A 25,360-nucleotide genomic window follows, 5' to 3' on the forward strand; every position below is an offset into this window, starting at 1 on the left:
CACTGCTCTCTAACAAACTCCAGCAACCCATGAATCATTCATTTAATCTCTCCTGACACGCCTGTCATTTTCTCAGGCGAGGAGCGGGGAATCTCTTGCCGAAGGAGGTCATTAGCTGTCAGGGATGGTTCCAAATGCCTTCCTGCCTCCGTATCGATTAAACCTCTCTGTCTGCATTGCAGGGAATACTGATGGTGCTGCTGGGGCTGGGACTCAGATGTTGAGGCAAGGGAGAGGGCTCTGGATGGGGAGAAGGTGCTGGGCAGGACAGAAGGAGAAATGGAGGTGGATTTGTCTGGACAGCAGCAGGTCCAATGCCTGAGTTTTGGATCCCCTAAAGCTGGGGGGGTAGGATTCCCTGGTGTCACCTTCCTACATGGAAACTCAGGGTGGTAGTTCCAGTCCTGAAATAGAAAGCAGCCAATGTCCAAGCACAGTGTAGAGCTGGGAGTGGGGCATCTGGGGATGTGGTGTGGAGGGGAGGAGTGCTCTCTCCCGAGATCTTTCTGAGGGCTGATGTGGCACTGGAGTGGTCCTTGACTTTGTCCCATCACAGCCATGTGGCCACAGCTTTGTCATTTTGTTATGGGTAATGGGGCTGAAGGGGACTGTGGAGGGTGACTCTACTGAATCCACTCCTGTGATGTGCCCAGCCTGTCCTCCCCAAGCTTCACTAGTGATGACCATAATCCCAGATATCCAACTGCGTATCCCTGGACTGGGGAGGACATGGGGAAGGGCTCAAGAGCCTTGTGAGGAGAAGTACATCTGTGCTGCAGAAGCACCATCTGTTTCTTCCTCTTTCAACAGCAGCAGCTTCAGACCTTTGGGTTGATGGGCCTTGAGTCTATTTACAAACCCTCCGTTCTGCTGCTTTATCTTTTTTTGTCAGTCCAGCCCACTGGTTTCCTGTGCTGTGACTGATGCTTTGACGAATGACTGTCAGACCTGTTTGTCCCTAGCCAGCAAGTCCCAGCCAGGACCCCATCCCTCTCCTCTGGGCTGATGGGAGACATCCATGTAATGGGATTGTGTGTCTCTCTATGCATGTCACCACCAGGACATTTTGTCTCGATAATTAACAGGCTCTGCCTCCTTCTCTTTCCTCCTGCAGTATTTCTACGAAGGGAATGACATCAGTGACCTGCCCGTCAACTTGTCTGTGGTCTGGAATGGGAACTTTGTCATTGACAACCCCCAGAACATCCAGGGTGAGTGAGGAATGGGACCTGGCCCAGTGCCCCCTCAGCCTCCAGCCTGCTCTAGCTCTGCCCATAGTTTGCACCATGCTTTGGTGGGTTTCTAAACAAGAGGCTTTTTCCAAGGAGCTTTGGGAGGCATTCTACTTTGGTGTTGAGTCTGGCATGCTGCTGGCTCCTGCCTGTGAGGGTTTGTCCCACTGGGAGTTGGGAAGGGGCAAGAGCAGGTGCCTTTTATCCCCCAAACCTTTTCCCATGGGCTGGGGAGCCCGTGCTGACGCTGCCCTCCTCCTGCCCTTGCAGCCCACCTGTACAAGTGCTCGGCGCTGCGGGAGAGCTGCGGGCTGTGCCTCAAGGCCGACCCGCGCTTCGAGTGCGGCTGGTGCGTGTCGGAGCGGCGCTGCTCCCTGCGCCAGCACTGCCTGGCCCACGAGAACAGCTGGATGCACGCCAGCAGCGGCAACAGCCGCTGCACCGACCCCAGGATCACCAGGGTACGTGGGGATGGGCGGCTGGTGCTGCCCTGTGCCGAGGCACTGCGATGGGGGGATGGACATGGGCATGGGGCTCCTCAGGGGCAGCTCACAGCAGCCAGATCTACTCAGCGTTTAGTCGCTTTCTGTTTCTTTTCATTTCCAAGCCTAAAATCCTCTCTCCACCGGGTGTGGACTGGACTTTCTGGCTCATTTCCAAAATTCGGACCCCTCCTGCACATGACTGAGAGATCCAGGAAAGCTCTAGGTTGCTCCTTGTGTTGCTATGTGCACTGGGGCCAGTAGTTCATCATCATCCCATTTCCCTGACAGCTTTTATGACCTTTGCTTTTAAGATTGTGTGTATTAATATTCACATGCCTGTTGGACTGGGATCCAGGTTCACAAAGAGGGACTGGTGGGTATTTCAGCTGGATACCTTCTGCTAACCCAGGGCTGGCCAGGCCTCAAAGGTGTTAATTACTGGAGTCTTAGCACAGGATCTGATTTGTTTGGGTTTCAGTGCCTTATCTGATGGAGGCTGGAAATGAGTCTTGGCTTTTCCCAGTGCCTGCTGCCTGCCTCTCACAGGGATGAGTCCTGCAGTGTGCCGAGTGGCAGCCATGTGGAAAGAGAGGGGAACAGCCCTGCTAGGCACATTCCTGCCTGCAAAGAGCCCTGCCTACTGAGCTGCCTGGAGCTGGTGGAGTGCCGGCAGGAGAGGGGATCCATTCCTGAGAAAGTGGAATTGAGCCTCAGAACCTGCATCCCTACATGAAAGTTTGCTGTTGTATGCAGAACTGCAGGGCTCCCTGTCAGCTTCCCACTGTGCTTAGGCTGACCTTCCAAAATCTGGACCCCTAGGGATGATGGGAGTGGAGAACACTGTGGGGCAGGTCATGGCTAGGGTGGCCTTGCTGTAGGCTGTGCCCTGCTCCTCTTGTGTTCAGGTGACCAGAGCTGCAGGCATTTATTTACACACACACCACTCACAGCAGCTTCCCAGCAGCTGATGGTGCCCAGCATTGGTCGCAGCAGTTGGTCCAGAGCTGATGGTAACAGCTCTCCCACCCTGAGTCATGATGAGATTTTACAGTAATTGCAGGTGTAGCAGGAACAGATCTGCTAGCAGGTGGACTTGACCTTGGCATGCTCTGCGTCAGTGCCCTGGGAGGTGGCAGTCAGTGTGGATGTGTAGTAGCTGTTGGTGTGATGCTGCTCCTGTAGCCTGCCTGTTGCCTGCTGCCTCCCACTACCCCAGTCCCACATCTGGGCTGTGGGCATGCTTGCAAATGGTCCAGACAAAAGCCTAGTGCAGAGAGAGCAGCATATGCCAATGGGGGAGAAGAGTCTCCTACATTGGTTTCATGAGGAGGTGTGGAGCCTCCTTCCTGGCCAGCTCACCGGAGTGCAAGTGTCTTCATGGGTGGTGGGGCTGGGCTGGGAGATGGCCATGATTCTTCACCCTTGAATCATTTACCCATTGTTCAGTGGTGGGGACAAGCCCCTTCCAAACCTCTGTGCCCACTGTGACCCTCAGAGTGGCATCCTTACCCTTGGGAAGGGGGTACCCCTTGGCCTCTGCATCTCCTGGCTGTGCTGTGGCCACCAGAGCTGAGAGCAAGCCAACTGCTTGTTACCCGCTGGAGCTGCTTGCTTGTTGATGTAAAAGGACCCTATGAAACCAATTAGGAGAAAAGCAGCATTGTTTGTTGGGGCCAGGGGTCCGGAGGTGGAGAGGGGAAAGGGGGGGTTGAGCAGCTATTGCTCTCCTTGGCAGCTCCCCCCTCCCACACACCTTGTTTAGCTGTGACCTCCCTGTGCTGGCTGGCCAGCGATGTCATTTCATTCCCGGGCTCCCTCCTCCCCGAACACGTGGCCCTTGTCAGCTTTGCTGCGGAGGAGGAGGACTCCAACACGCCGGAGCAGCTTTTAGCACTCATTTAGAAACACCAAACAAACAGCCACTTCTTGCCAGCCTCCCCGCCAGAGCTTTTCTTAAGGGGAAGACCCAACCTGCTGCTGGCTGCAGCTGCTAGAACGAGCTCCAATCCCAGGTCTGGGCAGGGGCTGAGCAAGGTTGAGGAAAGCAGGGGTTCCCCACAGCCCCAGAGGGTTTTGTTGCTGTGTAAATAGTGATCTGTGACTGCCTCGGCATGACCCAGGGCTCAGGCACCAGTCCCAGCTCCGATGCTGGCCTGGGACATGTCCTGCAGGACGTCTGTGTGGAAGGGGACTGGGTGCTCCTGTCTGAGTTTGTGTGTGCTGAAAGTCAGCAGCCCAGTGTGAATCCAGAGAGCAGAAGTTAATCCCAGTGGCAGTGGCTCTAGTGCCAAAGCAGCCCCTGGCTCCATGTGTCCATCAGGGTTGAGGATGTGGACACTGTCCACTGCTGCATGTTTCCCACCTTCAGCTCATCCACTTTTCCTTGCTGTGGAGATGATGTTCAGGAAGGAGCCCTTCAGGAGGAGGAGGAGGATCCATGTGGCTCGGGCCCCAAGGCTACAGCTGCTCAGATTTGCCAAGAATGGAAAGAGCTTACATGTGCTTGGTCGTGGCTTGAACTTCTCCAGGAGCTGGGCTTAGTGCAGGCAGAGTGCCCGCCAGTGCTAGAGGGGACAAGAGGCTGCTCTCAGCCAGGAGAGCAGAGGAGGCCATCACCTGCAACATAACCATCCCGTCCCCAGGGTCAGGGTGTGATTTTTTCCTGGACTGACCCAGCCCACATTCTCCTCTCCCTCACAGCTGCCTTCTCTGCTGTGCCTTCGTGTCACTAGGGACCCAGCTGTGTCCCCGGGCCCACTTAGGGCATGCAGCTCTGCCATTCATCCCAGTTAGTGCTGCAGGTGGGTGCTTGACCTCGGGGCCAGCAATCACTGATGTAAAACTGCCTGTAATTGCCTGGTTAGAGGCAGTGTCCCCACGTACCTTGGAACAGGGCCCACACCTCTGTTCATCACTCATTCTGCCACTGTCTGTCAGGCCACACCTGTGTGCTTTATTTGGCATCATCCTGGTAAATGAGGCGTGGTGCTGTGCTGAGGTCCCTTCCCTTCCCAACTGGCCTCAGCACAGGGTTTGCTGGTGAAATTTCCCCCTGCCTGCCATTTCACCTCTGCAGGGACCCGTTGGAGATGCTTTCTTTTTTGAGGACATCTTGGACATGGGACTCTCATCCCTGGGCACCTGGCACCTGGCCAAAAGCCAGGCACATCCAGGGACTTCCTTGCCAGTTCAGCTGGAGCCATGGCTGAAGCTGCCCTGTGTCCTTCAAGTCTTGTGTCCTTGTCACCTAGGAGATGGCTGTGCCTGCAGCAGGGTGTCCATACCCCAGCCCTCTGCTTGGACACATCTCATGTCTCCTGGCTTGTTCCTGGGGAGATTTTGTGGATACAGCTGTTAGTGGGGTGGTCTTTCCTGCTCTGTGGGCAGCTTACAGACATGCTGGCATTTCTCATCACTGGTCTGCTCCTTGCAGCTTGTAACACACATCCTGCAGCTGCTGGGGCTGCAGCCTGCCCAAGTGAGGTGTCCTTATGTGTCGGAATCTGGGCTATTGATGGTTCTGAGATTGTAGAAAGTCTCTGTCTTTCTGCCCCCTTGCCAAAGAAGAAGTCATAATTGGTCTGTGCTGGTTTCAAGATTGTTTATTCTGTTTATCTCTAACATGTTCTGCTGCCCTGCCTCAGCTCTGTCCTGCAGGGCAGCGTGTGGGGCTCTGCCCTCAGTGGCATGTTACAAACATTAAATACCAGAAACTCCCTGGGCTGGATTTACAATAACGTGCCAATATCTGTCACCTACGTTGAACAGTGTGTCCCCAGCCCAAACCAACAGAAAAACGCCAACATTCCAGTGAAACATGGAGGGCATGAAGAAGGAGAAAAAGGACAAGACACACCCAATTTCCTCCATCTTGTCCCATTTGGACCCCTAATCTAGAATCCTAAAATTTTACTTTTGCACCCGTGCCACACTTAATTATTACTTATATCAAAGACTCAGAGCTTGTAATTCATCCTGTAAGATTGAAAGCTCTTTTCCATGGACAGAGATCACAGACAGTGTCTCTGGGGGCTCTGTCCAGGGGGGTTCCTGACCCCTGCCAGGGTCCCAGGCCTTCCAGGGCAGCCAGAGGGATGCCCTGGATTCCCACACTTGTGGCTCTGCGTCCTGGTGACAGACCATGCTCTCTCCTAGTTGTTCCCTGAGACTGGCCCCAGACAAGGAGGGACCCGTCTGACCATCACTGGTGAGAACCTGGGCCTGAAGTTTGAAGATGTTCGCTGGGGTGTCCGAGTGGGCAAAGTGGTGTGCATCCCCATCGAGAGCGAGTACATCAGCGCCGAACAGTAAGTGCCTGCCGAGGGCTGGGCGTGCTCCAAATCACCTCAGGAGGATTAGGAACAGCAGTGATGGTGTTCAAATGCTGCCCGTGGCTGCAAAAGACATAGAGCTGACTGGGCTGAACTGGGAGGGAAGTACCTGTTGGTTATGGTTCTCTGGGAAGAGCTCCAAGGCTTTTGGGGAGCTTGTCTGAGGGCTGGCAGTGTCAACTGCCACCACCTTGGTTTCTCATGGATCTGCTGGCACCTGAGACCTTTGCTTTGCACAAGGAGTGTCTTGGTGCCAGGACACTGAGAGTTTCTTACTCTTATCTCTTAGGATTGTGTGTGAAATTGGAGATGCCAGCCTGAGCAAGGTGCATGAGGCACGGGTAGAAGTGTGCATCCGTGACTGCTCACCCAGCTACCGGGCTATATCTCCCAAGACCTTCACCTTTGTGGTAAGCCCTGTGCTGGGGACAGGTCTGTCACCTCAAAAGGGACGTGATGCTGGGTGGTTTTCTGGCTGAATTGGAAAATTTGCCATCATTTTCCTGAGGGGGAGGCAGGGGTTCTCTGATCAGGCATTGAGTCATGATGATTGAATTTCTCCAAGGCTGCTACTGCTCTGCCTCCCCACTGATGTGCTGGCACTGCCAGGCTTTAGTATTGTGCCCAGCTGCTGTCTCACAGGTCCCTCTCCTGTGTGGCCCTGTCACCTGGTTGGAGCTGCCTGGGGATGTGGGTTTCAGTTCCCAGCCTGTCTGACTCCAGGGATGCCCTTTTCCTTTGACAGATGCCCACTTTCTCCCGTGTTGTCCCAGCCCGGGGTCCTCTCTCTGGTGGCACCTGGATCTCCATCGAAGGCACCCACCTCAATGCCGGCAGCAACGTCTCCGTGACCATCGGGGGACGGCCCTGTGCTTTTTCATGGTGAGGGGCACAGAGGGTGTGGAGGGTGGGCAACAGGCACCTTCAAAGGCAGTGGGACACCCAGACAGAGCAGTAGCCAGAGGCCTGGGCTAGGAAGCCAGGAGAAACCATGGGATCCAAACCCCCTGGGTGGCCAAAGGTGTCTCCTCTTGAAACCTCTGTGTGTCAGAGGCTGCAGGAAGAGCCCTAAGAACAGAGATTTTTCTCTAAAAGCACAAAGCCCTGAGGCATGAAGTGGATAATTTTTAGATTAGGGACGATAATGGAGCGGCTCTTTAAATATTTTCCTGCGGTAATTACTGGTTATCAGCCCTAATCGCTGCTGTTTGCAGCCGCCGCACGATGGGAACGCTCAGGAGCTGCTCAGTCTTTCCTGGCTGCCTTTTGTTTCATTTCTTGGATTTTTGTTCTTGCTTTTTTTCCTCCTTTCTCTCTTCATCCCCCAGCTGTTTCAGAAGGGGAGAGGGGCTGGGGCAGGGCTCCCTGGCTGCCCTGGCCTCCCTCCTGCCCAGGCACTGACAGGTTGTGTATTTCTGCCCCAGGAGAAGCGCCCGTGAGATTCGGTGCAGGACCCCCCCAGGGCACACCCCTGGCGGCTCCCCCATCCTCATCAACATCAACCGGGCAGAGCTGAGCAACCCGGAGGTGAAGTACAACTACACAGAGGACCCCACCATCCAGAAGATTGATCCTGAATGGAGCATCAACAGGTGAATTGCAAGGAGCTTGTGGGATGCATGGGGGACTGTTTCCCATTGGGATTTCCTGCTCCTGATGGGCACATCTCAGTGCTGTGATAACTGCCAGGCTGCACTCCAGAGATGTGGCAAGAGGAGTGTGAGCAATGGCTTGGCACCAGGGCCCTGCTAACTCCTGGCCTACAGTGCTCAGCCTGGCAGGGGGCAAGAGCAGAGAGTGCTTTGGATCTGCTTAATTTCAGCTTGACATTTGGTGGCGGCAAATAAAATTAAAATATTTCCCATCGGGGGATTTTTTGAAATGTTTACATATTTTTCTAAAAGGCTTGAATTGGCTGGAGAGGAGGCAAAGGAATCCATTAAGAGCTAGTGCCAAGGGAAACCTTCCCCAGGCTGTTGATGAGGAGCAAGCTCCCCAGAGGCATGGCCAAGGTCTCTGGGAGCACGGGGCTTTTAACACCAAGTCATGGAGAAAACCTGGCAGAGTTCAACCTCTCCTGTCACCCGCTGCCTCTGTGGTGGAGAAAGGGTAGCAGAGAGGAGCTTGTACTCCTTGGGATGCTTTCCTGTTGTGAATGCTTAATTGGCTTTAGCTTGGGAGTCATCTTCAGACCCTAAACCTGCACACAGGGTGGGATGTCAGTATTAATTACCAGGTTTTATATCTCTAGTTGGCCCTTGAGTCAGCTGAAATGATTTGACATTGGTACATGCCAGGTCCTGCCAGCCATGCAGCACGGGTGGGATAAGAGATCCTTGGGGCATGGTGCCCTTGGGGCAGATGGGCATCTGCCTAGAGATGATGGCTGCGTCCTTCCTAAAACTGGGCATCCAGTGCCAAGCTGCCTTTCCTAATCCACTGTCTTCATGTCTCTAGTGGTGGGACATTGCTGACTGTGACTGGCACCAACCTGGCCACCATCAAAGAGCCCAGGATCCGGGCCAAGTACTGCAGCTCTGAAAGGGAGAATGTAAGTGGTGCTGGCTGGGGCTGGGGGCAGAGCACAAAGAGGAGTAATATTGCCTTGTGCTACACAGGGCAGAAAGTGCACCCTTTGCCCTTCAGGTGTGATGGTCTGGAGAGGCTGAGGTCCAGGGGCTGCTGCCCCCAAGAGAGACACCAATATCTCTGCAGAGCCTCTATCGAGGTGCTTTCAGGAGAGGGTTGAGATCTCAGCATTCAACACTGGTGGGAGGTTTGTGGGACATCTATAGGATATTGCCAGAAAGAGCCCATCCCCTGTGTCCAGAGCTGCTCCTTTCAGGAGTCCTTGTGGGGTCTGATCCTGCCCACCTTGTTGGGAGTGGGTCTGACCTCATTGTGTGCCTCCTGCAGAACTGCACTGTCTACAACGACACCACCATGGTGTGCTACGCTCCCTCCATTGACAACCCCGAGCGGAGCCCTCCGGAGCTCGGCGACCGCCCGGATGAGATCGGCTTTGTCATGGATAACGTCCAGGCCCTGCTGATCATCAACACCACCAATTTTGTCTACTACCCAGACCCTGTCTTTGAGCCACTCAGCCCCACAGGGATGCTGGAGCTGAAGCCCAGCTCTCCTCTCATCCTCAAGGTAAAGAGTCTGTGCCTAGGGGCAGAGGTAGGACATGTCCCTCTGTGGAGGTGGCACTTTGTCCTGGAGCAAAGATTTTGCCATGTGTCGGGTTTTCTTAAACATTCCCCATTGCATGAGAACTGACAGTCTCCTTCCTTGTTCCCTCAAAGGGCAGGAACCTGCTCCCACCAGCTGCTGGGAACTCCCGCCTCAACTACACGGTGCTGATCGGAGACACTCCCTGCACCCTCACGGTGTCTGAGACACAGCTCCTCTGCGAGTCCCCCAACCTCACTGGCCAACACAAAGTCACAGTAAGTGCTGACACCAGTGCCTTTGCTCCTTGTGCCTCATGTGTCTCAGAATGTCAGTCTTTATCCCAGCACCAGCCCTGCTGTGTGCTTGTCCTTGAATGAGGACCAGATAATAGGTGTATGTGCAGGAGAGTTCCTCAGGAGTCATCTTCCTGCTCCCTAGGCATTCCTCTTCCTAACTGCATGTTTGGTAAGACCAAATACTTTGTCACCCTCCCCCACACTCAGCTTGGTGTTACTTGCCCTGGCTGGCACTGAATGCAAGGCAGGGGGATTCCCACCTCTCCCCCTCAGTGCTGGCACATGCTGCAAGGCAGGGTCCTTTGTTTGTGGGGTTGTAGTGCAGCAGTGCTCACGCTCCAGGACTCTACCATGTTAAAAGAGACCAAACACAGTCCTCCCCAGGCTCCCCATCCGTGGGGAAACTTGCTTTACATCCCATCTGTTACTGTAATGTTGTCTGAATGAGACATCAAACTCTGCCTGCTCCACGTGCACTGGCAGCATGTGTGCTGCATGCCATTAAAGCGCCTCACTCTGCTCCAGATCAGCCCCTGCCATACCTGCATTTGTCCACGTCATCCATGCCAGGGGCTGGGAGTCATGCCCCAGTTCCCAGCAGGGTGGGCACAGCAGGGAGGGCTGCCTGTGGCACGTATTCCCTGACAGCAGGTCCATTTTTCCCCTGCTGTGGTGCAGATCAAGGCTGGGGGGTTCGAGTTCTCTCCGGGGACGCTGCAGATCTACTCAGACAGCCTGCTCACCCTGCCCGCCATCATCGGCATCGGCGGCGGCGGCGGCCTGCTCCTCCTCATCATCATCATCGTCCTCATCGCCTACAAGCGCAAGTCCCGGGACGCTGACCGCACCCTGAAACGTCTCCAGCTGCAGATGGACAACCTGGAGTCCCGGGTGGCCCTGGAGTGCAAAGAGGGTGAGGGGTCCCTTTGCCACCAGCATGGGGGTCTTTGGGTGTTTCTAGCTGCTCCAAGGCTCAGTGTGCTCTTACCCTTTCCTTACTGCCTTTCAGAGAGAGAATGGGAATGGGCAGAGCTGCTTTGTCAGTGGAAGTGAACTCATTTTAGGTGGGATTTGGGGATTTTTCCAGTTAAGAAGTTCTTCTCCATTTCTCCAAGTGGGAAAAAAGAGAGCAAGCAGGGTAGCGATGGCTTCCTGTGAGTGGGCAGTGGATCTCTCATTATGTGACAGACAGAAGCTGTGAAATTGGACAGAATTCCTTGTATGATACTGCTGATAAAACCTAATTGCCCATTATCCCCTTGAGCTGGCTCCAGAGGCCCTGACCCTGCCAGCCACAGCCACAAGCAGCCTGGACACTACCAATGAAGCAGGCGCTGAAAACGAGATAATAAAAAGGGGAAAGAAAGACAAACCTTTGCTCCCCCAAGTCCCCATCCCTCCACATGCCTGTGGATGGCACTGGTGACAGGGAGAGGGGAGGGAGCTGGTGGAGGGGATGGTGTCTTGTCTTCCACAGCTGGCAGATAAAAGGATCTGCTTTTAATTAAAAGGCACAATCTCTTCCCTGCCTTTTCTCTTTTCTAGTCCCACTAGTTACAGATAAGATAGCACGCCTTTCAAGCTGACGGTTTGTTTTTTCTCATCAGGCTGACAAGCCTGCAGTCCTCTGCCTGGCTTTCAGCTCCCTTTAAAGTGCTGTTAATTTGATTTTTCTGAGGGTTTTCTCCCCCCACCCCAACCCCCCTCCCTGTTGCATTTCCAGGACTCTTCTCCCATCAGCTTTTCCCTGTAGGTGCAATTAAAGGTTCAGGACCCCCCTGGATCATGTTCCCCTGGGAGTCACAGCTGCCTCTGCTGGGATCGGGAGGTTCTGGGGTGGGTGTGTTCAAGCTCTTCTCTCAAGTAGTATTTAGGTCAAAAAGAAATGAGGGCAATCTTGTGGTTTAGGCTAACATTTTCCTCAAGAAGCTCTGTTTTTGTTCAAACCTTGCTGTTCCTCCCTGCCCCCAGCATCCCTGGGAGGCTGTGAGTGCTGGGCAGGGGGGATTTGACCCCCCTGGGACCTGGCAGTTCTGTTCCCAAATCTGCCACTTCATTTATTCCAGGGATGTCATCCCCACACTCTGCAGCTCAATTTCTCCATCTGTGAGATGGGGACGGCAATCACAGCCTGCCAGGAAGAGAAATGCTGAGAATATTCATGCCTTGGGGAGGGTCCACCCGTGGGGTGCTGGGGGTGTGATGAGGGGCTGAATGCCAACGCTGTGTGCTGAGACTCCAGGATGTGTTGTTTAATTCTGCTTTTCCCGCCCTAGCCTTTGCTGAGCTGCAGACAGACATCAACGAGCTGACCAACGACCTGGATGGGGCTGGCATCCCTTTTCTGGATTACCGCACCTACGCCATGCGGGTTCTGTTCCCGGGGATAGAAGATCACCCTGTGCTGAAAGAGATGGAGGTGTGGGTCTGTCTGTCTGTCTCTGTAGTGCTTCACACTGGGGATGTGCCCCTGCACAGTCCCCTGCACGAGCCCCTGTGCCCCCCGGGCTGGAGAGATGCTTTGGTTGGATGCTGGCCCGGCGTGGTGCATCTCTCCACGTGGCAGCCGGCGCGGATGTGGACTGGCTGCCAAATGGTTACTGCGTTCTCTGACATTAATATCAATATTTATATTAATATCATTGCTGCTGTCATTTTCTACAGCACTTGCTTTATTCAATTGGGTTTGTTTGATGCCTGACTGGTCGCTTGTTTTTAGCAGGGTTGTCTGACATCGCCTGCTTGCTTGGCTCCATTTCCCCATGCAGAAGCCATCCTTGGCATCCTTCCTCTGCTCCCCAAACCAGCTCCTTCTCTTCTCCTGTCCTGCCCACCTCTGTATAATTTAGTGCATGCAATTGCATAGCAATTGCTTCTTGTGTGCTGGGCTGCTGAGGCCACTCTTGATTACAAGAGGAAGGAGGGGGGTGACCTTCGCTTCCCCTCGCTGCTGACCCAGCACAGTAATTAATGTCGACGTGGGCTTCACAATGTATTTAGGAGAAGTAATTGGCCCTGCTGCAAGATGCACGGTCACTAATTACAACACAACAAGCTCTTACCAACTGCAAGTGCACGTGCTGCTCTTGTACGCCAGCATGGCTATGGCGTGGGCCCTGGCCTCCTGCCTGCTCTGTTTCCCCAGCCCCTAATCCCAGCTCTGGAGGGTGGTGGGGACCCTGTTTCCATGGATTTCCCCTTGCAGCTCAGGTTTCCGGATACTCAGAGCCAAAGCAGGCGTGTAGGTCCCCCTGGGGCACAGCCCTTCCTGTCTGTACAGATGCCTGGTTCTCCTTTCACCTCTGCTCTTGCTCTTAAAGATTTTCCCTGAAGAGGGAAAGTGGAAAGGGTATCAAAAAGGGTATCAGAGCAGGAATTTTGCATTTGCTGTGGCAGGCTGGGTGGACTTTGTCTATTTCCAGCTCCTAAATCAAAACATCCTGCCTGAGAGAGCACACCAGCTCAGCCTGGCCTGGGAAGTGAGGGGTTAAACTTGCAAAGGGGGAAAAAAAATCCCCAAAAGAGATTAAATAAAGCAACTAGAGTTGTGTAAGCTTCATATAATTTAATCAGGTTTGCTTTTATTTGTCTCTTTACTCAGAGTGTAACATTAGCTATTGCAAGTGACGGAAGGAAGCTTGCTCATGCACATGCTAATCCACAGTGAGCACCGGTACCAGCTCCCTTCCTCTGCAGGGTTTAGGGGGAGGCTGGCTGCTTTATAAGAATTTAAGCCTGATTAAATATTTAACTCAGTTGTTCATTTCTTTCTGCTAATGATCAGCAAGTTGAACATGGGAGCTTTGAATTGACAAAGTGGTGGGAAACAGGATTTTTCTCCAGCGAGACAAAAAAAAACCCTCTCCAGTATTTTGGAGAGGGAAGTTACAACTGCAAGGAATTTCACTGAACTGAAGAGCACCAATCCAAAGTTTTGATTGAAGTGAAATGATTTGATGTGTCAAAACTCTGTTCTTCATTTTGAGTTGGTGTTTTGAAATGAAAAGTGTTGTTTTGTCTCTAAATACCGACATGAAGCGAAATTTAATGCTTATTCTCCCAATCAGGAAGACAAGGGGGGGAATTAAAGAAAAAAAATTTGATGTTTTATCACAGGAAGGCTTTTATTCAGACGAAACCATATTTTCTAATGGGAAAATAGAGTATTGTAAAAATACTCATTTCTGATAACAAATGTGGCCAGGACTGGCCAGACCTGGGCTGCTGATGGCAATGCAGGTGCAATAGCAGCCAAACCCAATCTCTGCTGGGTCATATGTGGCCAAATATGGTGAGAAATACAACTTCAAATGTCTCATGAGTACAGGGACTTTTTAGAGTGTATCTGCAGTGGGACAGAGACATATTTCTGCTATTATTTCCCTATCTGAAATCCACCCCCCCACAAACCACATGGGTTTGCTGCTGGTGGAGCTCAGGGTTGTGGCTTTATTTGCTTTCTATGTAATACCCAAAGTGCATGTTGCAGTGACTTGGGTGGGAATTGAGCTGCTTGTTAGCTGAAATTGAAAATTATAATTTGTGTGTGTGCTTGGAAGAGAAGGAGTGTTTATTTATGGGAGGGAAGTATATTTATGTGTCTGCACAAAAGTAGGAGAGAATCTTTGTGTGGAAGGGTGTGTCTATACAGACATATACATACATTGATGCCCTGAGACTGTGTTAACCTGATGCTGGGATTTTACAAACTAGATAACTCTTCTGGAGGAACTGAGACTGATCACCAAAGGGGAAGCTTGGTAGTAGGGAGAGACTTAGTCCAGCTGCTTTTTGACCCTTTTTCATAATTTCCTATCGTGAGAGTAAATGCAGGGTGTGGTTCAGTCCAGCTACCTTCTCGTCACCCTCCCCATCATTCCTGTCTCTCAGCTTTGCTCTATCCTTGCAGGTCCAGGCTAATGTGGAGAAGTCCTTGACCCTCTTTGGTCAGCTCCTGAACAAGAAGCACTTCTTGCTGACCTTCATCCGTACTCTGGAGGCCCAGAGGAGCTTCTCCATGCGGGACCGTGGCAACGTGGCCTCGCTCATCATGACGGCGCTGCAAGGCGAGATGGAGTATGCCACAGGGGTGCTGAAACAGCTCCTGTCAGACCTTATTGAGAAGAACTTGGAGAGCAAGAACCACCCCAAGCTGCTTTTGCGGAGGTGAGTGTCCCCCTGAGAGGCTGGAGCTGTGGGACAGTGCCCAGGCACTTCTGAGCACAGTGACACGAGCCGGTGTCATTTGAGGATGCCACCAGTGATGGCTTTGGTGTTGGCTGTGGCAGTGAGGGCACTGAGTCTGTGGTCAAGCATTTCCTTGTCTGTGTGCAAGTATAAGAGGGATGTGGGACTACCTGGCCCCAGCCAGGAGCACCTGTGGGATGCTCTCACTCCAGTTTGGCCTGGGCTCGTGCTGCCTGGCCAGGAGACAGCAAGGTGCTCACCAGCTGTTCAGGCTGGTGCAGGTAGGGTACATGCTGGTGCCAGGCACTGTGATGTGTTGCTGTAGGTCACCTGGAGAAGGGAAGGTGACCAGGTGGTCCCCCACATCACTTGGCATGTGGAGCAGCTCTTGCCTTGCCTGGTGGGTGCCTCTGTGGGCTGGCAGCAAGCAGGAGTCCTCCCTTCCCTGCTGTCTCCTCAGGGCTTACCTGCCTTGCCAGTCACATGGGGGTTTTCCTGGGAAAGTCAGTCAGATTTCTGCAAGCTGGGAGTCTCTCTGGGGCCGGGGGAAGTGCAAGCAGGAGGCAGTCTGCCAAGCCCTGCCGTGAGTCTGCCTGCCCCATCAATATTTAACGATAGCTCTGAGCTCTCCTTCATCACGGGCTGATGAATATTGAAAGATACACCAAGTTCTGAACAAAAACTATTAATAAGCTCCACTGGTTCAGCTCGAGGCCCTTCGTGCCATCTTCTTCCTTTGCACACCATGCGGTGCCTCCCCATCCCAACGTCCAGCAGCCTGGTGCCACCACCTTTGGCAGAGAAGCAAGGATGGCTGAGAGGCATAGGGCTGGCATGTCACCAGAAAGGCTCAAGAAACCCAGGGCATCTTTCAAATATAAACTGATGTTCATGGCATGGCCAGACTGGACAAAGCCTGTCAGGTTCTGTTACATTGCGTTCAGGACATGCCTTTTCCCCATTCCCTGGGACCCCTGTGACTCTGATCAGATAAGTCTGGTCTCCTCCTTCCAGCCCCAACAGGACTGGCAGAGAGCCAAGAAGCCCTCCCTGTCCAGAGCCTAGATAAACCCCTAACCCTTCCTGTTCATCCTCTTTTGCCCTGCTCTTTCCCCTGGGCATCACAGAATAAAGAGAGCTGAACAGCATCGGAGTAAGAGCCTCTTTTGGAAATCTTTGCCTATCTCCTGATATTCCTCCCCTCAAAGCCTTGGATCTCTGGGCTAGCCTGATAATTTAGGGGCTGAGAGGGGGAGGAAATATCAAGGTTCTGTATGCTTGGCCCTGGGAGAACTCCTGGAGAAGATCCAGATGTGAGCTGGTCCCAGTTAGATTCGTGTTGCCCGTCTTGTTAGGCACGTTGCTTTCTTACTCTCTCTGCTTCATTAATCACATTACAAGGGTGCCCTTAATGTCTCAAAGTATCTCATTAGCAGTGTGTCAGAGGGGGTGTGTTGTGCTGATGATGGCTGTCTGGGAGTGGGGTGGGTCTTGGAGGTGCCAACTGCTGTTCCCCTGTCCCCTGACTGCATTCTTGGGCTCTTCTCTTCCAATCCTCCATAACACCAGGTTTCACTGAAATATTTAGAATGCATTTCCAGCTCCTGAAGTAAATCAATAAAATATAAATAAAAGGCATCATGAGGAGGCCGGCAGCAGCAGTGACTGGGCTGTGGCACAGGAGCAGAGCCCAACTGCACCAGTGCTCAAAGACTGTCAGTCCCCAGCCACAGAGCTTGAGGGCCATTGCAGTTAGGACAGGGATAAGTCCCCTGGCCAGCACCTTGCTTCTGCCCCCCTCAGTGATATTTAACAAAGAGACACTGTTCTTGAAGCCACGGTGCAGAGAGCTGTGCTTCTCTATCTGTTTGATTAGCCTTGCTGTTGGGTGTGAGAGTGTGCTTACTGCCCAGGGCAACTGGATTAGCATTGATCTAACTGGGGAGAGCTGCTATTTATTTATTTGGCTGTTGGATAATCCCCCCATTGCTGTGGCATCTGGCTCTATCATGGATAAAGACAAACATCCTCCAGAGCCTGAGTGGTGGCACTTCAGATAAGCATTATGGGCTTGTCAGGTCCTTTCTAGGACCAGGGAGGATGTCTGCTAAATAGCTGCAGTCCACTTCACCTTTGGCTTTCTCTACATGTCCCTTTCCTTCTCCCTTATTCTTTCCTGGTGGGAGCATGGAGCCTTCCCTTCTCTGAAGGCTCAGGTAATGCTGTCCTCAAATGGTTTAAGGAGGGCTGTGCTGTTCCAGGGAGGGCAAAAAGGGCTAAGCCCCATTAGCACAAGAGAAAACCTTGGAAGGGACCATATGACCGAGTCAGCTTGAATAAACTCTGGGAAAGTGGATTTCTTGCCCCAGCCATCTGGTCTTTGGGAGCTGCTCCTGGCCCATCTGCTGGGCATGGCATTGCAGTTGGGCAGTGCATGGAGTTGGGCAGTGGGACTCCTGGTAGCTCTAACATTTTGGTTCCTTCTGGATTTTGTTTCTTGAGTCAACCATTTGTATTTGTTTCCCTGGTGCAAGAGGAATGCAGCCATGTCCCTGAGGTTATTAGTATTGCCCGTGCTTTCAGGACCATCTGCATTTGCAAGTGGCTGATCTGATAATTAAAGGGTGGATAAGCTGAAGATTTTAGAAGGAGTGAAGTCCACGTTAAAAATAATGGACATGTTAAGGGGAGTTTTAATCTTATGGCAGAGAGATAAGGTGTGGTGCAGAGACAGGCATGTTAGCTGCACCTGTAGGGCTGCAGGGTTCACCAGGGTCTGGTGTCACCCTCAGCTCCCTTCATGCCTCCATGTCCCTCTCTCTGTTGGTGTGGCACATCCTGGCTTCAGTACCCTCATTCACATGTTTCACACCCATCTGAGGGATCCTGCTCTCCCTTTTGTGCATTGTCCCCAGCAGACACAGGCAACTCCCTGGACCTTCCCTGCTATGCTGCTTTAGCACCTGGATTTGAACTGTGCTTTAGGAAGCTAGGGGTAATACATAGGTTTTCTCAAGGCAGCTTTGGCTGGTTCCTTTAGGTGCATATCCCAAAGCTGAGAGGCACAGCTCCATTTTTAGATTTTTTTTTGAGCAAGCGGGTGTGCAGCAGTGTACACTTGCAAACTCCTGCATCACTACCCCACTCCAAGGAGACACACAGCAACCCTAAACTTCACCATGCAGGCATGGAAGGGTTAAATTGCAAGCCTGGCACAGTGTCTGTGATCCAAAAGTACATGGAAAACAGGTTAGGTTTCCAACCACTGCTCTTACTCCCTCCTTCTTTAATGCCCTTGTTTTCAGCTGAATTAGTAGTGAGGATAAGTTTGATCAAAAACATACTTGGGTCAAAGTTTCCAGACCTAAATCTGGTTGTGGCTTTAACCAAGGCCATGTACCAGTGGGCTGGTGGTGGTCAGTGTCCTCTTGCTCTACTATGGGCCCTGGACTTTGATGCTTTAGAGATCAAGGGCTGCTCGAGGGGTTGCAGGGAAGTCCCATGTCACCAGTACTGGTGGCCTGCATCAGGGTAATGGTAGTACTGAGAGCACTGCAGGACCAGAAGGCAACAGCAGCTCCCAGTGGGGAAAGGGGCTTCCAGCTAGATCTGTCTTTGCCTGCAACCTTAGCCCTTCTTTCAGGTTGTACTTTATCTGGGGAGCTTGAGCTACATTTGGAGATATTGTACTTGGCTTAGGTGCCTCATACAATCCTCCTGTGGAGAGAGCTGCCTGGTTCCAAAGGGACATCATAGAAGAGACAAAGTTCATTGAAGTAGAAGGTACCAGGGAAAAGCAGAAAGCTTCTCATCCCCTGGTGAGACTCCCAGTGGAACAAGCTGAGCTTGACTTGTTGCAGTTCTCCAAATACACTGGAGACCAATTTGCTTTTCTCTCCTGGGGGGCTGCTGATGGGCAGGCTTTCCAGCAGAGCTTGTGCTGCCTGCTTGTGCACCTTGCTTTGAGCCTCCTTTCTAGATGAAGCCTTTTAAAGCCAAAAACAATTTAGCTATAGTCTAAGGGTGAGGTGGCAATGGGTGAGATCAGAGACCTTTAATATTCTCTGCTGATGGCTTTGCTCTCTCCCTTCCCTACAGAACGGAGTCAGTGGCAGAGAAGATGCTGACAAATTGGTTCACATTTCTGCTGTACAAGTTTCTGAAGGTGAGTTTGGGAAGGGATGGCAAACCTATGTGGACAGGGAGGTGGTTCCTGCCTCGCTGGGCCAGGTAGCATGCTACCCAAAGCCCAGGCTGACATGCTCCTCAGCATTGCTGCTCCCTCCCAGAGGGAGGATTGCTTCCCAGATCTCTGTTTCCATCCTGGTTTTCTGACATGCAATTCTGGTCTCCTTTTTGGGAAATAGCTGAGATTGGGAAATGAAATCCAGATCGGGATTGCTTAATGCACAGTGGGTTTGAGATTTTAACAATGGTGCCCTGAGGAAAGATAAATCCAAAGCAACTCAGCTGAGTCTTGGAGTGGTCCCCATTCCTCTCTTCTTGCCTTTGCTTGTGTAATTCAGGAGGAAAAAGCCCTGAGAGCTGATCCTCCTATAGACATGGCTGTGATCAGGGGCTGTTTCTGCCTCTTTAAGTTGTAGTTTGATGAGTTGTGCTCTTCATGTAATGCCACTGCTTTTCCTTCATATCTCCAACACTAAGGTGCTGAGGTAGGGGAATTATTTCCTTCAGGCATCTCCACTTCTGCTGCTGCTTCCCCTGACAAAGGTGTCCTGGTGGGGATGCATCCTAGAGGGGCTTGTTGACAGCCAGGGACAGAGCTCTCCAGTGCACCTGCATGAGGCTGCAGAGGCTTTTAGCTTGAATTCACCTGTTTCAAATTTCATCGGGGTAGGAGACGAGGATGCCACAGTGTAAGCTCTGTTTTTACCACTGGTGCATTTACCCATATTGAGAACATTTATTCCATCAGCACCAGTGCTTCCACCTGCTACAGCTGCACTAGTTTCCATGCAGATTACACAGCAGCAGCTTCAGTGCATGGACCCCAGGCTCAGCCCTGCTGCAACTTTGGGATGACTTCGATGGGTGAACAGTACCTGCGATCCTGCAGCTGGTTTGTCAGGCAGCAGGGCTGTTTCTTGGGATCCTGCCTGGTGTCAGTGGCACACTGGGTGGCACACTGCTGTTTTTGTGGGATTTCATCCCTCATTAAGATAAAGAAGGTTTGAACTATTTCCAGCCAAGTGATGAGAGCGAGCAGGAGTCTCAGCAGAACTCAAGTGATCGTCAACGAGAAGTGATTTATAATATCACTTACATGCTCTTGGCTTTTTGCCTCTGTCAAGGAATAGCCTGTATCTATAAAAATCTATCTAGCATGCTGGAGATTGATTGCCAGGGGTGGGAGAGAAGAAGAGCTGTGCTGGTCACAGGGAGATGTCAAACCTCCCACTGCCCCTTTGTGCCAGGGCTTTGTCCAGCAGGGCCCTTTTGCATCAGTAGTGGCCAGTGGGATTGAGTAGAACACTGGCAGAAAGCTCTCTGGGCTCTGTGAACTTGGTGGGACAGACAGGAGTAGTTCTCCTTGTGGATAGACTCCTCCAAGGCTCCTTGAAGTGAACAGGGTTATGCTTTGGCTGAGCAAAGTGCAGTGCACAGCCTGTGAATGCCCACAGCAGAGTTTGTGGACACTGTATTTCTGTGTGTGACCTGACATCCTTGACCTGTCCCTGGCTGGACTGGGCCATGTTCAGAAGCTACTTTAGATTAGCTCATGCACCACCAATGTCCTGCATCTGTCCTTGTCCCCCTTCAGAGAGGCTTCTGGGCACATTACCAGTTGTGGAGCAATAAGAGGATAAGGAGTAGCAGGTGAGAGGTGTGGGGATGGTGGAACCAGGGAAATGCCTCTTTATAAAAAAGTCCTTGGCTACACCATGACTTAGGTGGGAAAACACCTCCAGTCTCTGGGTGGTAGCAGCAGGAGAAAGGTCTGATCTATGTGCACCATTACAAGAAAAACATACACAGAGGGCCTGGATGAACTTGCTGGATGTGAAATTCGTTACGCTGGGATTCATCTCCTTGACAAGTGGTTGAAACTCCACTGCTTGAGTCACTTGAGTTAAAACAGGAAGAGACTTGAGGATGTGCTCATGCCCTCTTCTGGGTTGGTCCCACCAGAGGAGACCCACGAGGCTGTTCTCACCTGTCTCTGGACAGTGAGGATCACAGGTGGCAGCAACAGCAGGAGAAGGCTGTGGAGTAGATGGAGAGTATCACAACAGACAGCTTGCCAGCAGGGAAAGTGCCCCAAACTGCAGTAATTGTGCATGTAAATGAGGCAGACAGCCATGTGCCCAGCTCTCAGCAAACCTGCCCTGAGCAGAGCAAGATACACTGGGATGAGGGATGGGGACAGGCACAGGACAGCCCCTCATGCCCAGGGCCAGCAGCGTGGGGAGCCAGTGAGGGCTGGCGCTTTCAGGAGGGCCCTGTAGAAGCATTTATCAGACTCTTAATGAGACACCTCAGGGAAAGGGAGGTGGATAAATTGAGACAAGTGCTGAAAAATGCACAATATTAGGTGCCTGATGAGCTAGATCTAGTCAGTAAGACAGTTTGGGAATTAGATGGCTTTTTTCAGCCTGCTCCCAACATACCAACACAAGCATGCACAGGGTGTCTGCAGCTGCCCTCCTCCAGCTTGGCTCCCATGGAGAGCCCTCAGAGCTCCCCTCAGTCAGGTCCCCAGCAGTGAGCATAAGGGGGCATAAGGGCTGGCAGGGTGGGCACAGTCATATTTGGGGAACAGGCTGCCCTTCATCAACCTGAGGGACCGCCTGGCCACATCTCAGTGGTCTTCTTCTGTATTTCATCTGATGGAGTTCATCTCAGATGAACTGTCCAGCATGAGTTTCTTTGGTCCCTGTTCATTTTGTTGGTCTCTGTCAAAGATGATCCCTAAAGCATCCTCGTCTGCATTGTCTCAGTGAGCTGTGACCCACAGCAACACCTCGGTCCTGGTCTTCAAGAGCTGGTGGGGACAATGAGCTGGGAATGATGTGTTGCATTTTAAGGGTCCACACTAGGACCAGACAGAGGAGTCAGTGTAAGAAAGACTGCGCCCACCTCTCTTGGTGTGAATCCCTAGAGGTGGGTGCAGAGCTGCAGATGTGGGGGCAGCAGTCATGCCTTACTGGAGAGGTGAAATCTGTGGGCTGAGACTGTAGCAACCAGGGCAGATGGAAGCAAGAGTTCTGCTCCAAGCCATCCTCCATCCATACCACTTCCACAGACTCGGAGTTTTCACAAGGAGTTTTTGCAAACAACTAAAAACGGGAATTTAAGTCCTTCCAGCAGAACCGGAAGGGAAGGCTTGGGGTGCCCTGGGGACCCCTGGGCTCTCACCACTCTGCAGCCAAGCTCACCTTGCAGGCAGCCGGTGATGTGCAGCCTAGCACCCACTCGGGTCTCTCACTTTTCCAAGCTGACTTAATGAAGCCAAGTTTGCAAATGAAACATAATTTCAAAGACAGGCATGTTGTCGGAAGGTCTGGGGATGATGTATGCCTGTTCCTGCTCGTTAGCAGCTGTCTCTTTAATTACTGCAGATGCTAACGAGATGCTAACAGCATATGGTGACAGGGAGAGCAGCCGCACTTTGCACCAAAGTACAATTTATTTGTGAGGCGGCCGGGAGGGAGGGATGAGGGCTAGTGGGGTAAAATCTGCTGGGACTTCTCTCCATCCTCTCTGTTCCCATTGTACTCTTTTTTCTCCCTTAGGGCTAATGCCTGTATCTGGAAGGGCTCATTGGGATGCAGCTCAGGGGAATTGTTTGGGCCCTGGGTTATGAATGGGTGTTTATTCCCAGTCCTGCTATGCCAAATCCTGGCTCTGGGCTGGTTGGTGCTTCCAACCCTGGCAGGTCCTTTGGTGTTTCTGAATCCAGCATCCAGCATGTTTTAGGGGGAAGTGTCTGGTCCAGTTTCCCTTTCCCTTCCTCCCATGTATGAGATAGATGCTGATGTGGCTCTATCTGGTAGCTAAAGCTGGCTCTGACTACAAGGCTTTGGCAGTGGAGATGCGTAGGTGGCAAATGGTTTAACTGCAGGAAACCTCATTGCCTGCTCCCCTCTGTCACCTGGAGACTCAGGGTTGTCTGAGGGTTGCTCCCTTGCTTTTCCTTTCCAGTGGGTGTGGCTGGCTGTGCCTAGCTGTCATTTGGAGAAACCTCCTTTGGCGTTCTCTCATGTGAGACTGGGCTCCTGGCAGATGTCAGAACTGCATTTTGATATCTGGGCAAGAGCCCCCAGGCTGTCCCACTGGGGGTGCTCTTTCCAGTCCTCAGGTGCTTCTCTTGTCTGGAGCAGCTCAAAAGACAGGCTGTATCCCATACTCAAGGTCCCCAGATTCAATCTGCTCTTTAGTAGACCTGAATTTACCCTGTTTAGCTCATCTTTGCCTTGCAGAATGAGCAGAATTCACCTAGAAGTGTCTGGAAGCCCTGGAAATCTAAGCGTACAGGTTGATAGACAAACAACTTCCAGTGGGCTTGGAAAGAGAGAGTGAGCTCCTTCACAGGATGAATTTTACCATGGACGCCCCCTCCTTGCAGTCTTGAGTAAGGGATGAAGACTTTTTATAATGCCATGGGTGGGGATTGATTCTGCAGGAGACTTCTGACATGGTGGTGGTTCTTAAAAGGCAAAACAGGTGCCTGGCACCTTCTAACTCCTCTCTCTCCTCTACTCCAACCCTCTGTCCCACAGGAGTGTGCTGGGGAACCTCTCTTCATGCTCTACTGTGCCATCAAGCAGCAGATGGAGAAGGGGCCCATTGATGCCATCACAGGAGAGGCTCGCTACTCCCTCAGTGAGGACAAGCTCATCCGGCAGCAGATTGACTACAAAATGCTGGTTAGTGCAAGCAGGAGCACACAAAATACTTTAGAGAGAGTTTTGTCTGCTGTTCTCTCCAGCATTCCTGGGTTGCCTCTCACCCTGTCTGAGTGGGCCCCATCTCAGACAAGGTCAGAAACAGGGCCTTTTCTTGGCAAGGTTCGTTCTTGCCATGGGCCCAAGGAAGCCAAACATGAACTGAATCTGCTCCACATCTCTCCAAGCAAACCCCTGGCAATGGCAGGTTTGGGTGGGGGATGCTGTTGAGCTTGTGCTATATGGAACAGCCCATAGCTCATGTTCAGTGGGGATCAAAGTTAGAGCTTTGAGGTTATTGCAGGAGAGATACTTCTGCCTCTTCCTTCTGAGCCATATCCTCTGTCCAGCTGAATGATAAGCCAGACCCTTCCCCTGGCTGAGCGTGCAGCTGGTTCTTCACCTGCAGCTCAGTCTCCACAGGGATGGTTTGGGAGGGGAGTGGAGTGTGCCTGGGCATTGTTCGTTCTCAACAGGCTTTGTTGCACTGGGCAAAGTTTGCAAGGATTCCTTCACTGACACTGTGCTTCCTTTTTGGGAATTGGAGGTTTGAGAGTTTCAGGGAGAGGTGGGGAAAGGGGAGCAGGAATGTGCCATGTGACTACAACTGCACAGCGGCTCAGGATTTGAGAAGACATGGCCTGTAGGCAGCTGTAGCCTTGTGTCCTTGGACCTGCCTTTGCAGCCAGTGTGTCACAGCCTCTCACTCGACCCTTTCTGCCCCTGTGCAGACCCTCAACTGTGTGAACCCTGAGAATGAGAATGCCCCAGAGATCCCTGTCAAGGTGCTGAACTGCGACACCATCACCCAGGTGAAGGAGAAGCTGCTGGATGCTGTCTACAAGGGTGTGCCCTATTCCCAGCGACCCAAAGCTGGAGACATGGACCTGGGTAAGAGAGCCAAGCATTTCCCTGTGGAGAACAGGGATGTGACTAAGAGCAGAAGTGCCAATAAATCCATGCAGGGCAGGAAAATCAACAGATCCTTATAGAAGCACATTTGTGGTGGATTTGTTCAGTCCATTTTTGCCATGCTGGTGGCACTGACTGTGTGTGGGGAGCCCTGACACGAGAGTGTGGATCCTGCCAGTGGAGGGGGTAGGGAGAAGAGCCCCCTTGTGTCTTCTGGGGTCTCAATTGGAGGCTTGAGGTATCTTGAGATCCAAGGAGACCAGCGATAGTTGAGAGCAATGTTAATAGTCCTGTTCTTAAAGGGAGGACAGGGGAATGGAGAGGAGCAAAGGCCACCAGGGTCAAACTGATGCTGTCTGTCCCTGAGTGCTTTTATTTGTCTAACACTTCGATAGTCATCAGCTCTGGGGCTCAGAGAGGCGTGGGAGGCCTCTTAAGTTGATGCCTTGGGACTGTGCTCATACCCTTGCCTTATCTTTGTGCTCCTATTATCCACTAACTACGAGTCCTTCTCCCTCTTGGGGACAGAGTGGCGGCAGGGCAGGATGGCCCGCATCATCCTGCAGGATGAAGATGTCACCACAAAGATTGACAATGACTGGAAGAGGCTGAACACCCTGGCCCACTACCAGGTAAGGCTGTCCATGATGGAGAACATGAAGCAGTCATCAGCTGCTTTGAGCTTGAGCATCTTTTCTCCCTTCTCAGCTTGGTCAGGGCCTGAGCTCAGCTCTCCAGGGCCATGGCCAGGAGGTCTGCAGTCACTTTCCTGCCTGCACCTTGTGTTTTTGGTCCTTTTAAATGGGTATTTCCAGGGGTCATAGAGGCTGTTTC

General features: G+C 52.2%; 1 protein-coding gene across 2 annotated transcripts in view; it reads left to right on the top strand.

The window, feature by feature from the left end:
- PLXNA1 (plexin A1) overlaps positions 1 to 25,360 on the top strand; it is a 116,377-nt gene that overhangs the window by 75,740 nt on the left and 15,277 nt on the right. For both annotated transcript variants that reach the window (XM_021532004.3, XM_021532015.3), the window contains exons 11-26: positions 1,115 to 1,211; positions 1,503 to 1,693; positions 5,873 to 6,024; positions 6,338 to 6,458; positions 6,794 to 6,930; positions 7,473 to 7,640; positions 8,506 to 8,599; positions 8,965 to 9,204; positions 9,357 to 9,500; positions 10,200 to 10,434; positions 11,798 to 11,940; positions 14,431 to 14,687; positions 18,807 to 18,873; positions 23,450 to 23,596; positions 24,346 to 24,505; positions 25,055 to 25,158. In XM_021532004.3, coding sequence (XP_021387679.1) covers positions 1,115 to 1,211; positions 1,503 to 1,693; positions 5,873 to 6,024; positions 6,338 to 6,458; positions 6,794 to 6,930; positions 7,473 to 7,640; positions 8,506 to 8,599; positions 8,965 to 9,204; positions 9,357 to 9,500; positions 10,200 to 10,434; positions 11,798 to 11,940; positions 14,431 to 14,687; positions 18,807 to 18,873; positions 23,450 to 23,596; positions 24,346 to 24,505; positions 25,055 to 25,158 — 2,457 coding nt within the window. The remainder of the gene's footprint in view (positions 1 to 1,114; positions 1,212 to 1,502; positions 1,694 to 5,872; positions 6,025 to 6,337; positions 6,459 to 6,793; positions 6,931 to 7,472; positions 7,641 to 8,505; positions 8,600 to 8,964; positions 9,205 to 9,356; positions 9,501 to 10,199; positions 10,435 to 11,797; positions 11,941 to 14,430; positions 14,688 to 18,806; positions 18,874 to 23,449; positions 23,597 to 24,345; positions 24,506 to 25,054; positions 25,159 to 25,360) is intronic.

The sequence above is a fragment of the Lonchura striata genome, chromosome 12 (genome assembly GCF_046129695.1).
Source record: "Lonchura striata isolate bLonStr1 chromosome 12, bLonStr1.mat, whole genome shotgun sequence".
In the NCBI taxonomy this organism is placed as follows: Eukaryota; Metazoa; Chordata; class Aves; order Passeriformes; family Estrildidae; genus Lonchura; species Lonchura striata.